Raw genomic sequence first — 14,975 nt, 5'->3', positions numbered from 1 at the left:
TAATTGTTTTTGAAGGAACGATCACACTTACCTTGGATCTCTTTGGTTTTTCTATTCTTTATTTTAACAGTTTTTATTAAATGTAATTAGTTATTTCAGAAAGTTTCAGTTTGCAGGTAAGCACTTAGATTTTAATACTGAAGTTTCATGATTTGCTTTCATAGTATGTTCTAAAGTATTCGTTGACTTCTTAAAAACCCGATTACTGACATGCATACCTGCCAACTTTTAATCCTTTCAAGGATGAATTTCCCCAATGGTAGTAATATGGAATTGAAAAGTTCAATTTCAGGTATAGTTCGTTCACCAGAAGTTGAGACTTGGCTCCACCTCCTGGGACGCAGAGTTCATTTCAGCGCGGGAGTTAGAAGAGAAACATCTCCGTTGTTGAAATTGAGACAACCCTTAATTTGCGCCAAACACAAACAGTGAATTCTTTTTCAGTCACATACTTCGCTTTATCATCTGCTATTATACCTTTTGTTACTCTAGCTAATTAAATATAGTTTAAATTTAAAAACTGCTGCTCTCCCAGCAAAATGTCTCATAAAGGACAAACTATTCACTCAAAAGAAAGAAATATCATAAAAAATGGGGCAAAATACCATCAAATTTATGAAATATTTATTGTTAAAAATGCACATAAAGTTTGCGAAATAAATATTTTTGCCAAACGATCGCCAAATAGCAACATTGTTCAGGATTGCTCACAACCTTCTCCCAAAAATAGCGAAATAGAATCGTCGCATACCACGTGATGTAGGCGGGGCCAAGTGCCAACTCCTGGTGACCGAGCTATACACTGGTGTTCGAAATTAAGCGAATATGCATATTTCGTTGCATTTTTTTAAAAAAAACAACTGAGCTACATGTAAAACTATTGCTTCGAAACAAAGATGTAAATCTTGTGTCTTGAATACGTAAACGTATAAGTGTGTGTGGGCGGAGGTAGTAGAGGAATAGATTTTGGAAGCACAAGACAAAATCTGCATTTGGTTCACTCGAACATCATCGCGAATTTCTAAATGTTTCCTTTTCTGCAGTAATCTGTACATATTCTTTAAATTTAATTTTAAACAACAAAAATGAGTAACCATCAAAGATAAGATGATGGAATGAGGTGTGGTTAATTGTGGTAAAACTTGAAGCATGCCATTATCAAATCCAGATTTATAGAGGATTTAATAAAGCATCGACCATCGATGAAATTTATGAAAACAATTTCAGGATTCCGGATCTGTCAATCCTGCCTGACCAAGGACAGCCAAAAACCATAACGGTCAACCAAAATCGATTACACCCAAGCGTAACAACAGGTATGCTGAAGTTTCTTTGTTCTCTCATGACCTTTATGCAGCCAACAGAAGCCGAGTTTCAAGGGATACTCTTTCCAGAAGGCTTCATTAAAAAGGGCTGTTTGAGGTCCGCTGATTTCTTCCAGCGGAAGAGTCCGTGAAAGATGGTTCAGAGAACATAGAGATTAGAGCATGGATCAGTGGATGAATGTTCTTATCACTGATGAATCCCGTTTCAGCCTGACCACTCCCTCTCAACGTACTTCCGAATGAGGAGAATGAATATGGAGAGTATCAGGGACCCACTTCCTGCTCTTTAATGTTCGAGAAATGGACCATTATAGCAGCTGAGGTTTGTTGGTCAGGGCAGCTTGATTCCCGCTCACCCCTCCATGACTCAGAAAGAGGTACTGTGTGACTGATGTCGGTTATACGGATGAGATCTTGGAACCCTAAGTTAGCCTTTTTAGGGATGCAATGGATCCTTGTTTCATTTTAATAGATAATAATGTCATACCACTCAGAACTCTTCTGACAGACCATTTTCTGGAAAATGAATATATTTGCAGGATGGATTGACTAGTCATATCTCCAGGCCTGAACCCAACTGAAGTCTGTGACGCTTTCGGAGGGGGGGATACTGAATGAGGGAGAAAAAGTGCAACTGGAACTCAAAACCTGCCTTGTTTCCAAAATTGCTTTATATTGTGAGGCTTGCACAAGGAGGTTTTACCTCCTAATTAAACCAATTTTTATACAACTCTGTAATAACTCTTGGCAATACAACTCTGATCAGTGTTACGCGTGATCATGTGTATGTTTTATTACTGTTGAATGGTTATTATTTTTGTATTAGTAGTTAAGCTTTTTGCCGTATCATGGCAAAAGCCCTTTGTGCCCGACAGTCACCATTTTGGCACGCTCCGATAATGAGCATTAGAGTGGAAACTACGTATAACTAATTTTTAACACTACTTATATTATTACTTAAGATAACGTGACAAATAAAAAAATAATAACTAAAGTGTATATATATATATATAATTTCAACCAATGTTCAAACAAACTTTTATTAAAATTTATCGAATAATAAACCAAATATAAAAATTCTTCCAACCTTGAACACCAGTGAACTTATCTTCACTAATTTTACAGTAGCTAATATATTGTCGGAAAAAATTTGCTTTGCGGATAAGTGTTAAAATGGAATGAATACGTTTTTTTACTTTATTTTATAACCTTCATTGAACAGCTGACCTAATTTAAGGTTTAGCACTGCTAATAACTAACTTAACTCGGACTCGACCCGCAAGGGGGCATCCGGGGATATATCGTAAGCTCGAAGTGCTCGCAAAAGTTCAATCACAAAAGCAAACATATTCAAAAAGTATAAAATTAGAGTTTTAAAAAATAGTGAGAACATTAAATATGAAATCCAGAAATAGCCGATAAAAAATTAGGAGCAGCTGATCTGGAACGTCATCATACTTTTGCTACACTTTTTCATACAAATAAATATACTGTAACATATTCTTACCCTATATTTGCTACAGTGAAGTAATCTCTTTCACTTCTCAAAATACAGTCAAATTCATGTTTCAACTCAAATTCAGTAAGTGATGCTCCACTCGTAACAGGTCGGCTCTAAATAATAATAATAACTTTTGATTTATAAATGTTATGAGGCAGTAAAAAGTATTTGCTAAAATGCTATTAATGCATAGTCTAAAATTCTTTTCTCCGTTTTTCGAAAGGATCTGTAGTTACATGAAATGGTTTTGTAAATAAAGCATTATTTCATAACTTCTGAGAGTTTGCAACAGTTACTCATAACTGTAAAGTTAATTTTAGCCTATCTATAGCCAGCGCCCTCAATATTTGTTCTGAAAATGGCGCAAAACGTCAATATATAGAAAAGCCAAAGTCTCCAGAAAATGAAAAGCATTTGCTATCTGATTTTTAAATATTTAAAAATTTACTCAAATAGTGCATTATCGGTGCTCATAAAAATTTGCAAAAACTTAGAATAAAGCATTGATTTTGAATATTTTCAACTGAGTTGTAAAACGTCCCTGAATGGTGATTTTTAAAAAATTTGTAAAAACTTTTAAGCTATTTAAATTACTTGTCTGTTCTAAAGCCCAGATAATTCTTTACGGAAAAATGGTATTTATAGTTTAAAAAAATAGTGGTTGACGGATTGTGTGTTAGAGGCCCCTTGGCGACAGGCTAGCAGTGGGAAGCTTTTGCGGTTTTCTTTTCCACGTAACGCATCAGAAAAGTACTTCGAGGGCGAATTTCTGCCAATACTTTATATAGGAATTCTATTGCCTTTTGGATTGGTTTCAAAATTACAAGGCTACGGAGTTGAACATTGGTAGTTGACAACTCAATAATGATTCGGCTGCTCGAAAAATATTTTTAAAAAAACGTGTAACATAGTCTATATTGTTTATTAAAATTTTCTCAAACAATTTCACTTCTTTTGATTAATGCTTCCACAATTAATTAAATTTAAGTTGATATTTGAAATTCATAAAATAGTTACCAGTCATTCTAAATACAAAATGTAAATTCTTACCTGCAGAAGGTAAATTTTATTGTTTATTAAACCCCATTCTATATCTCTTGATGATCGGTAAAACTTCTCAACCTGAAATTAATACAAATTTGCGATTGTTAAGAACATTTTGCTAATTGTTGGGCAGAATACCAGTTTATGTGAAAAGGTAAAAAATTACATACCTAATATTTTAAAAAAATTGAAACAGATTACATACTCTTATTGCCAACTTCCCAAGATTGATCGATGTTTCTTCGTTTATGCAAGCTGAAGTTTTGGAATCATCTGGTAAATCTTCAACTTCTGTTCCACCAGATTCTAAAATAAAAACAATCAGCGATCAACTTCTGCCTCATAGGCTTGTTGTATATTCCATGACTCTTTATTGCTTTGCAGTTAGTGAAAAATATAGTTTTTACGATTTTCTCAATCTTTGTATATTTTGCCTAAACTTACACCAAAACTTAAAAGATTTTCTTCTTTTTTCAGTACCGCTATCATTTAAAAAAGCATTATAATATAAATATTGCAATCCTATGGACTGAAATTAAATTAACTCATATTAAAACTGGAAAGACGCTATTAAATTTCTCTTCATTTTGGTCCTTCCGAAGTTCGCATGGTTAGAAAAAGACGCCATTTCGAAAAGCTTCAAGCATCATCTTTCTAACTATGCGAACAATTTTGCCATGAAAAATCTTCCAAAACATTAGCTCCTTAAGGAAAGATTGTTCACATGTTATAGAGGTGTTTCTATATTTTAGTCCTTACCCCCGGTATGTTACCAATGTAATATAATATATCAATAATAAATTAGGCAATAACAATATTACATAATATATAACTAAATATAAAATTAATATTCTATGTAAGTAAAATAAAATAAATTAAGTCCATCTGTATGGATAACCCATTTCGTCAATTTCATAAAACAAAAAAATTTAAGAAAATCGAGACTACCAAAGAGAAAAGTGCGTTGATGGCTTATCCTTGGATGTAGTGTACAATTACAGAAAAATTTAAGTTCTAATATATTAGCAGTCTAAATTTTTAACTTTTTTGTGAAATTGGTCAAGTTTTATAAAACTTTATTATCATTAATTTTTCTATTCTTCTAAAAAATTTATAAAGCATTTTATTAAAAAAAACATCAAAAGTTTTCTTTAAAAACGTTTCAGTTATAATTATTAGTTATAACATTTAAGTTATTAGTTATAATTCCCATTTATTCGTCTTTTGATTTGGCATAGTGGTTTCTAGTCCAATTGATCCATAAAGTGATTTATAACATTGAGATTTAAATTATAACATCTTTTTTCCGTTGCAAAAGTCAGCAGTCTGAAAAATAATATTTTTCGAAAAATTGTGCAAAGTTTTCCTCAAATTTCAAGGAACGAATCTTACCTTTTAAGACAATTCTTTGGTGCTTAGAGCCAACTGTTATAGATTTCACTTTTAATTCATCATTATTTGATCGTTCAAGCATAATTGTATCCGGCTCAACTGATCCAGAAACAACAGTCTGAAAAACAATTTTTAAAAGGAAAATTATTCAAAAATATTGATGGAGACATCTAAATGCTGGTATAAATTATTTAGCTAAAGTTAGAAATTTAACTTTAACACGTTCACGCCGGGGAGACCCACCGGTGGGTCACACTAGATTGTCTCATCGGGCGGCGCACCGGAGTAAAAACTAGTAACAAATAAATTTCATTTTTTAGTTTTTTTCCGGGAATAATAAAAATCCATAACCACCAACTGTTTTTAACGGCTGCAATTTTTATATTGAACTGCGTCTTCGCCGTGATTAATTTCCTTACAGTGAATTGTTATTGTTGAAAGTAGATTAACTCCTCCTGAATATTATCTAATATTGAAATAGTTCTTCTACCATTATTTTCTCTTTTCCGTCCCGCTTTTAGGCGCAACACCCGGCGTGAACGTGTTAAGTTAGCAATCACCAGCTTAGCTTGAAATAACTTAAATAGCCTGAAATAGCTTAAATTTCTAACTTCAAAACTAATTTTGAAGATTATTTACATAAAAATTCTAGTGAAATTCAAATTATTAAGCAACTTTAATATTACTCTTTACTTTTTTCTGGGGAGCTTATTACCCTGAAATGCATAAAATAATCTCTAAAATTATGATGCAGAGCAAATTATGAGTTACCTCCCCTAAACCATAATTAGCTGTTATTGTAATAACATCCGGGTTATTGTTTACAGGATCACAAGTAAAAATGACTCCTGCTACTTCACAAGCAACCATCTCTTGTATAACAACAGCCATTGGTGAATTCAAAATCTGCCCATTCTGCCTGCAAAGATTAATACGAAATATTTAAATTTAAACAAATATCATTTCTAGAAGTACAAAAAAAGTTAAGAGGGAACAGTGAGCAAAATAAAAATGAATCAAATAATTTTCTTTTGACTTAATAATCGGAATTTTGCTTATTAAACTTGCAATTATAATAATTTGGGCGAATGAACTTAGAGACCTTAATAATTAAAAGCAAATGATATTTTAGCATAAATAACAAAGATTTGCGTTATTTCAATAAATAAACTTTTTTTAATAAAAATTAGAGTGATCCGCCCAGAGACCAACCAATAAATGATGTCATTAACCTTTTATCACAAATGGAACACCGGTGCCCTTTATATATTTTTTCTAAAGCTCTGATTACCTGCAAAAATACTTTTTAATATTTTTTAATACTAAAAAACTGTCAAATAACTCTTAAGAAATCTTTTAGATTAGCAGAATTATACTTGAATTAAAATATAAAATCTGAAAATCGTGGTTTGAATTTTTTTTCTTTCATATTCAAGCATTTATCAATAATGGATAGTAATTGCAACTGTGAAAAATTTTGACTTGAAAGTGAGTAGAAGGATTTTACCTTTAACGCAAGAAAAGACACAGGAGTTTCACACTGTATTTCGTAACCCATAATTATTAAAATGCTAAATACAATATTTTTTGCCTATTTTAACCAAGATTAATGCAAAATAATGAAAAAAAATTAAACATACGTTTAATAAAAATTGTGCGTCAAATTGTTATTAACAAATCAATACATATGTTGAACAGTAATGACTTAAGAAAGATACCCATCAAACATTTGTGACATTTTGACCACAGATTCACCATATATCGAAGTTTCAGTCTAGAAGTTTTGACACGAAATAATTGGCAGAGAAATTTTTAGAGCAAAAGACCTATCTGAATTTCGTGTTTTGATTAAACACTCTTATTTCATTAGTATATTGCTGTTACAAGGGTTCGAAAAAAAATTTATAATTGAAATTAAATTCATATCCATTTTTCCCACAATGTGCGACAATATATATTTTTCATTGGAAACTTTGCGTTTTCTATTTATCTACTTTTTTTCATATTTAGGACTGGCGAGTCTTGAAAATGTGTGCCTATTTTTGAGATCTCGGAACACGCTTGAATTTTTCAACCTATTTTACTTTTGAAGAGTATATCTTTTCGTTTCAGTTTCTTGGGATTATTCATTTTACATAGAATATATTTTAGCGCATTAAAATCCGATCATTAGATGAAAAAATTATTCGGGTGTTCTGTTTTTACTTTGCTCACTGCAAACTTTGTTTATAATTATATGACATTCATTTCTTACTTCTTATATTCAATGGCTATGTGCCCAAACTGTGAAGCCCAGCATTTCTTGAGAGCATGAAATATCTGCACATAGAAGCATTATATAGATATTTAGATAAATTAATTTACATTCATCAAAATTCAAACGTTTAATTATTTATTGATCAGCATACATTTGCAAGGACAGATAGCACAATACTGTCTTATTTCGAAACAATAACTCTTTCGCTATTACCATACATATGAATAATTGAGAAGATATATATTCAGTAGCACAATTGTTCGACGAAATGATATTTCAAATTGAAGTTGCAGCTATAGTAGCAAGTTTGCACACGCTTTTTTTAAAATTTTGCCTACCGGTTCTATAAATTTTAACCAGTAACACTTGCATTATATTTTTGGAAAAACTACTGCAAAAGTTTTCTGCATTAAATGCGGAGAGTGCGGCCAATAAGTTTTTTTTTTTTAAATTTCGCTTATTTTAATGTATTTACTCTGCTTTACACTACTACTGGCAAAATTCTTTTGAAAAAAACGAACAATAACGCTCTTTTCTAAATAACAATAACGAATCTTGGTTTCCTTTTAAAGTAGTTTTGTTTTAATATAGTTTTAACAATAGTATACCATTATTATAGTTTTATATATACTATATACTTTATTTATACTTTATATATAGTTTCATATATACTTTAATATAGTTTTACTTAAATAGTTTTACTTAATATACAGCTACTTCACTTTATTGATAGTAATAAAAATTTGTTTTACATTACCTCTTGTAAGCCTTGTACTCCTAAATATGTGTCCATTTGACCAGCTGCTGACATGACATCGGTGTCCTCCCCTGAAAACGAAATTATTATCATAGATCGAATAATGCTAAAATAGATTCCTTTAAAAATATCACAAAATTTTAAAGAAAAAACTGTAAATAGTTTTGTAAATGTTGCTATTTGAATGCTTAAAGGGTTATAATATAACTTCGTGGGGATGTTCTTAATTAGAAAACTTACGAGTAGTCACCCACCAAGCTTGTTAATTTTCAGAAAATGTTTATATGTTATCTAGGGACTCAATTTGAATTTTTATAGTCCAATTCATCGTCCCCACGCCTGCAACCTATTTGGGTTGCTCGCATGCCGTGGTGCCGATGAATTGTCGTGTTGTAAACTGCGAGGTTTATTTGAGATTAAGTCAATGAAGTGTTTTTCAAAATGCGTAGTTCCCAACAACATTATTTATTTTAATTTTACAGGCAAACTGATACCCATCTATATGAAACTTAATGGACTTCAAGACAGGGCTGAAAGCGTAAATATATAGGGTTCTCGCATGTCTTGAAAATTTTAAAAAAGTGGTAAACAAAATAAAACATATGTCGATATTTTAATTTCTGTGCAACAACCACTAAAAGTTGTTTTCCAAAGAAAATATATATGCATGAAAATACCAGCTTGCTAAACCAATAAACGATAAAGCGGTATATTAAAATAAGAAATATATATATATATTCTGGCATTAACCTAAATTTACTACCACTACTAAATTTTTCAAAGACTGTGGGAATCCTGATATACCTAAGCGGAAAAGAACAGGAACTGGAAGGAAAATAATTTCATTTTTGCATGTTTTTAAGAAAATTACAACATCCATGATTACCAAGAATTTTTTAACACTCATAACAAATGTTTGGGACTGTTTTAGTAGTGAATTGTCTATAGTTACTAGAAAGAACTAATTTAAAGTTAAAACGTCAAGATGGATGGGAATGAGAATTATTTTGTTCTATTATTGGCATTTTATCATATTCTATGATCTATTATCGACATCTAAACATTTGATGACGATAATAGTCTATAATTTAAACTAATACTATGCTATTTTACGCTTCACAAAAACCAACTGGAAATGAAATAGAGTTACAGCTAGTTTATTCTTGTTTCCACCTTAATTTCAAGCCTACTTCAATCCACCACCAGTTCTTCATAATGATAGCTTATTATCTTAACTACTTGTGTTTGTACAAATATTTTATATCATAGATGTTAATCCGAATGCCGTGACTCACTAAATTTTTTAAAGTGGAAGCAAAATAGCATTTTAGGTAAGATGAATTTGCTTCATTTTCCCATTACTTAACCCTTTTCGGTGGAGCGTTGTCAGTTTGGCAACACTAATTATAAAAACTAGATATGTGAAACTAATTGGTTTTTAACGTTTAGCATCCACTATTCTTTAAATAAAAAAGAGCCAAAGTTATGTTGCTTCAGTCAGAATGTATTGCAGACAAGCCAACTTGCTCCGGACAGCAAATATGTATTTTGCTCCGGACAGCAAATATATAATATCTATGTCTATGAAATTTTTCATCTATTATCACACTAATTATCACACAAGCCTCAAAATGGGGCAGTACGTAAACAAAATATGCAATTATAAATTGATAGTAATATCCATTTAAGAATATAAATAAAATGAAGAAGGCACAATAAAATACTTAAAATACCTGTTGCCGAAGATCTTACAGCAAACTTGTAATTTTTAAATCCGTCACCAAAGACTAATTTCAAGTTTTCCTGTATACTCTGAGCTATTTTGTTTTGCATTGTTGTGTTTAAAATATTCCTGGAAACACTACAAAGATTACAAGCATTAATTATTATCAATTTAGATACACTTTTTGTTGAATTGAAGGAGTGAAATTTTTCAAAATATAAAACAACGAAACCTGCAACTTACACTTCGCACTCTTCCATTAGATCGCCCTTGACGTTTCCACTACAATTGGACAAAAAATAACAATGAATTTAACTCACAATCACGAAATAATTCTTTAAGAAAAATCTAATATTGTAACGAAATTAATTGTATTTATCAATTTAACTCTTTAAACAAGGAACTACTCACTAAGCAACGTTTTCTAATTTCTTCACTGCATTCAATATGTCAGGAGTCAAAAACTCTTCATAAGCAGATGTTGTAACGACGATTCCTTTAGGAACAACAAACTACAATACGATATAAACACATTTTCATATTACATGTTAAACACATTATATACACAGGTTTATAAACTTAAAATGTAATCAAAACAATAGACATATTATAAATGTATGACCAAAATTGATTATTGTTGACTTCCACCGGTGAATGTTGATAATCACAGTCGCTTCTGTCCAAAATGTATACTAGGGTATAAATTCGCCCGATATGCCGACATCAATGTTCGACTTTGCCCGTGAGTGATGAGGGCTAAAATTACTAGTGGTAGCTAAGTTCATGTTTTTATATATAACTCTTTGTTTGATTTGAACTTTTTCCCCACACCACTACATGCTTGGCTACGTTTCTGGTTTTGACAGAAGTTTTTCTTTTTATATTTAATGTAGTGGTAAAATTTATAGTATCACATTTTATTCTTTATTAAATAAATACGGTTTAAAATGATTTCGACAACCATTACATTTGAATAATTTCAATATATATTTAATAGTCTTCATAGCTTTCTGATAGGGTCTTTAATTGTTGACTACGAAACGCCAACTTTACAATCTCAATTTAATTGGCTTTATCCTACCACTAGAAAAACACCTTTTTGAAAGCGTGTAAGTTGGCATGTATGCCACTGTATGTAAAAGCCATTTTTCTCAAAATTTCCTTTTTGACGAATTTATATCCAGTAAAATTAATTTTCATTCTATTGAGTTGCAAATTTGAAACTCTATGCTTATATTTCATATTATATATTTTTTTCTGAAAATGCTGATTATTGCCTGCTTTTTTACTGCTCCTTGTTTTGATTGTAAAAAATAGAAAGAGTACTCCCAACAATTTTTAAATGTAAGCTAATATATAATATTTTGAAAGAATTTTGTCATTTTAACAAAATTCCAGGCGTGAGGAGTAATATAAATAAACAATATAAATTCCAAATTTTTAATATTTTAATTTTTTTTTTAAATTCTAAAACTATTTCTTTGAGATCTTGAACATAAGTTTTTTTTTAACAATATAAACTTATATTGAAGATTTCAAACCAGTCCTTTGATCTTTTTATAAAAAAAAATTTTAAGTCTTTTGTTGCCTTAATTCAATTTCAATTTAATCCAGTTTATTTATTCAACCATAACTACTACCATTTCGTAATATTCATTTCTAAAACGAAAGCATTCTTTGCTTTCACCTTTTTTGCCGTAAACTGGAAAAAAATGTTAGCTAAAGTTAATGAATTCAACCGTTAATGAATTCAAAGTTAATGAATTCAACTTCTTTCAATACATTTAAGCTGCTTATTAATCCCGACGTATTACATTTTTAGTCGCTCTTGGCATTCCAAAATATCATAATTGTGAATGGAAAAGACTTAAGACTTTTTGGAACTTACGGATTTATCTTTACGACTTAGTTTTGTCAGTTTTCCCAAAGATGATCCTTTTCCCCCAGAAATGTCTCCAAATTGTGATATTTCGTCGGTGAACTTGACTGTCAAAGGGACTTCTAAATACAAAAAAAAGTAATTACACATATAAGTAAAAACTCAATATATAAAACATGCTTGCTCAATTTGATCTTGAGATACGTTTTAAAAAATAAAAATTGTCATAGTCGTTAACGCCTTTTCAAAAAGCGTAAAATTGGCACGTAAGGGTAATGTATAATTAAAATAACTCAGTTGTTTCGTAGTGTTCAAAACTAAATTATCAGAATTATAGTTTTTATACTGAACCACGTTATAAAATATTCTGTTAAAAACGGAGCAGTTTGTATCAATGAAAAAGCTTAAAAGTTCTCAGTTTTTATTTTCAAGAGCGTAGACTATGCACCTAGATGCATTAACTTTAACTGAAATGATAATAACAAGTATAATTAAAAAGATTTTTTTTTATTTTAAAATTACAATCTCTTTTAAATTTTTTCCAGGCTCCTTTGAACCCTGTAATAGGAGATTCTTTAAGATATTACTTCAAGGCTTAGTACATTAGAGTTTTCATTAAGATTTATAAAATGATCTAGGCTTGAAAATTAATAAAATTGTGAAAATAGAAACTTCATTGTGAACTTCAATTCGATAACTTACCTTTAGGGCATACCGTATGGAGCAGAGGAATTTTAGGTGTCGATGGCTCGTTGTACACTTCCCTATAAAAAAAAGAGGAGCAAAAACATTTATACAACGTTCTGATTAAACAGGAAAAAGTTTTCTTTCGAAAACGTCTTTCGTTTGTATACGATTATGTTCCAACTATGTTCTATTGGCACATGCACCAATGGAAATGTTCGTTTATAAGTTCTGTAAGGCAGAACTTAAAATATTTTTTAAATGAATTTGTAGCAAAAAGGTTAATTTGCATGTACTATCGTAGAAGTTATCTTTTAAAGTTGAGACTGATATTGAATGATTTTGTCAAATACTACCAAAAAAGTAAAATCTTTGAATTGAAAAGGAATCCACTTACCCCGATAGAAACAATCCATAACCTGTTTTATTGTGGAAAGTGAACTTGAGAAAATAAAGCTCTAAAAATCCACTCCATCCCTGGCCACTATACAGAACTATAGGCTCGTGAGACATACTTCCATTTAAATTGCAAGACTCTCCTATAAAACGTTAAAATGTTAGTAAATATTCGAAATAATCTACCTTTCTTATTTCTGAAAACAAGCATTAATTATACAAAGGAACAAATTTAATTATTGCATTTATACAAGTGCTTTATCTAGTATAATTCGAGTGGGGGATTTCAAATCTGAAATTAGTTTTATTCGGAAAGCTGCAGTTTTTTTTTTCAAGATGATGTTTTTAGTTTTGTTTACCTTTTTGACGGAATGTATACATTTGTTGTTGTAATTCGTTGTTGTAGTCCATTTACATCGCACTAGAGCTACACAATCGGCTTTTCTCGATGGTCTGAGAAACATCCCTGAGGATGATCCGAAGACATGCCACCCCAATTTCGATCCTCTGCAGAGGGGTATGCCCCCTGTTTCGGTAACCTGACGTCCTGCGTGCGAATATAAGTTTATAAAAGAACGTGTAGGTTTATATGCATTCATATACACTCGTTAGCTGCTTTAAAAATAACACTAAATGCCTGGTTTCTTAGGCGCTAACCTCTGATTGGTCAATTTGTGAGTTAGACAGCATACGTCATCAAACGCTCAGCATGAACGACAACTACCGTCTGAATCAACTGCAGTTGGATTACAGCGTAACGTTAACGATAGAAGAGAAGGAGGACAACAGCCAGCAGAGCATTGAAAGCGGTCAAGATTTTGATTTCGAGGAGAAATGAATCTCTGAAATGAAAAAAATGACCTAATTTGTATAATGTAAGATCGAAATCTTACAAAGATTCCGTGCTGAAAAACAACCTGTGGTTACAGATAGAAAGGTCATTTTTCCCTCTAAAACACTGGTCAACAATAACACATATAAAGTTATAGGAACGAGCTGCAAAATCAAAATTAATATTTGTTTACGTCATTAACGCATGCTCTGCGTTGGAACGATTGCTCACACTGAGCTAACGAAACAGTATTTTATTGGCGTCAGGGTACGTCAACTTATTCCCGCTGAAGCCCAGAGAAGGCTCTTGTCCTAAGAAATCAGACCTACATGACTTTAATGTATCGCATCATTAACTGAAATGTATTATGTCCTGTAACTCCTTAACGTAGCATAAAAGTCGGGGACTTCACTTTTCAAATTTTCTGGCTTGGAATGCAGTTTTAAAATGCATGAAAACTGTAGCTTGTTAAGAGAAACTGGTAGCAGATTTAAAATCAGAGAGGTGAAAATATCTAATATCCATTCAGAAATCTCAGACAGCAGAAGGCAAAAAAATAGTTCCTCAGTGCTATTTAATAATAAATTACATTTTACACATTGCACAATTTAAACATTACACAATTTTCAATTACGCAATTTACTGCTTTAAAAATAACACTTAAGACACATGATCTTAATGTATCACATCATTAACTGAAATGTATTATGGTGCTGGAGGTAGTTCCCTCAGATTTATTTAATAGTTAATTACTTACATTTTTTAACTATTCGAAGACTTCAAGAATGCTTTTTATGGATAAAAAAAGCGTTCCTATAATTTTGGAATTGTTAAGAATACAGTTTGTTGTTCTGTGGATACACATACAGGGTGATTCTAAAAAGATGGGAAAAATTTTAGGAAGTGATAGTACACACCCAAGCAAACAATTTTTATCAAAGAATGCCTTGTCGAAAACAAAACGCAAAGGTGCTGGAGCATTTGGAAAGCTGTTTGATGCAAACGTGAAAGCTCCATTCCTGTTGCGAGTTACTGCGCTGCTTTACTTGTCGCCAAGCTTTCGGCCGCTACAGGGAAAGTTCGTGATATGCCTGGTGTGTTTCAGAATGTTCGCCTATCTTTTCTTCGCCGTTGTACTGCGTGCATAGCCGCTGCCGGCCACTGTTTTGAACACTTATTGTAATC

General features: G+C 31.4%; 1 protein-coding gene across 1 annotated transcript in view; it reads right to left on the bottom strand.

The window, feature by feature from the left end:
* The window catches only part of LOC107437837 (rifampicin phosphotransferase), a gene marked incomplete in the record, with an annotated part of 597,639 nt that overhangs the window by 559,504 nt on the left and 23,160 nt on the right, over positions 1 to 14,975 (bottom strand). Inside the window, 4 exon segments of the mRNA XM_071180697.1 lie at positions 10,411 to 10,511; positions 11,888 to 12,000; positions 12,581 to 12,642; positions 12,960 to 13,101. Coding sequence (XP_071036798.1) covers positions 10,411 to 10,511; positions 11,888 to 12,000; positions 12,581 to 12,642; positions 12,960 to 13,101 — 418 coding nt within the window.

Source organism: Parasteatoda tepidariorum, chromosome 5 (genome assembly GCF_043381705.1).
Source record: "Parasteatoda tepidariorum isolate YZ-2023 chromosome 5, CAS_Ptep_4.0, whole genome shotgun sequence".
Lineage (NCBI taxonomy): Eukaryota > Metazoa > Arthropoda > Arachnida > Araneae > Theridiidae > Parasteatoda > Parasteatoda tepidariorum.
The sequence above is the reverse complement of the archived record's forward strand: the minus strand, read 5'-3'. Positions and strand labels throughout refer to the sequence as shown.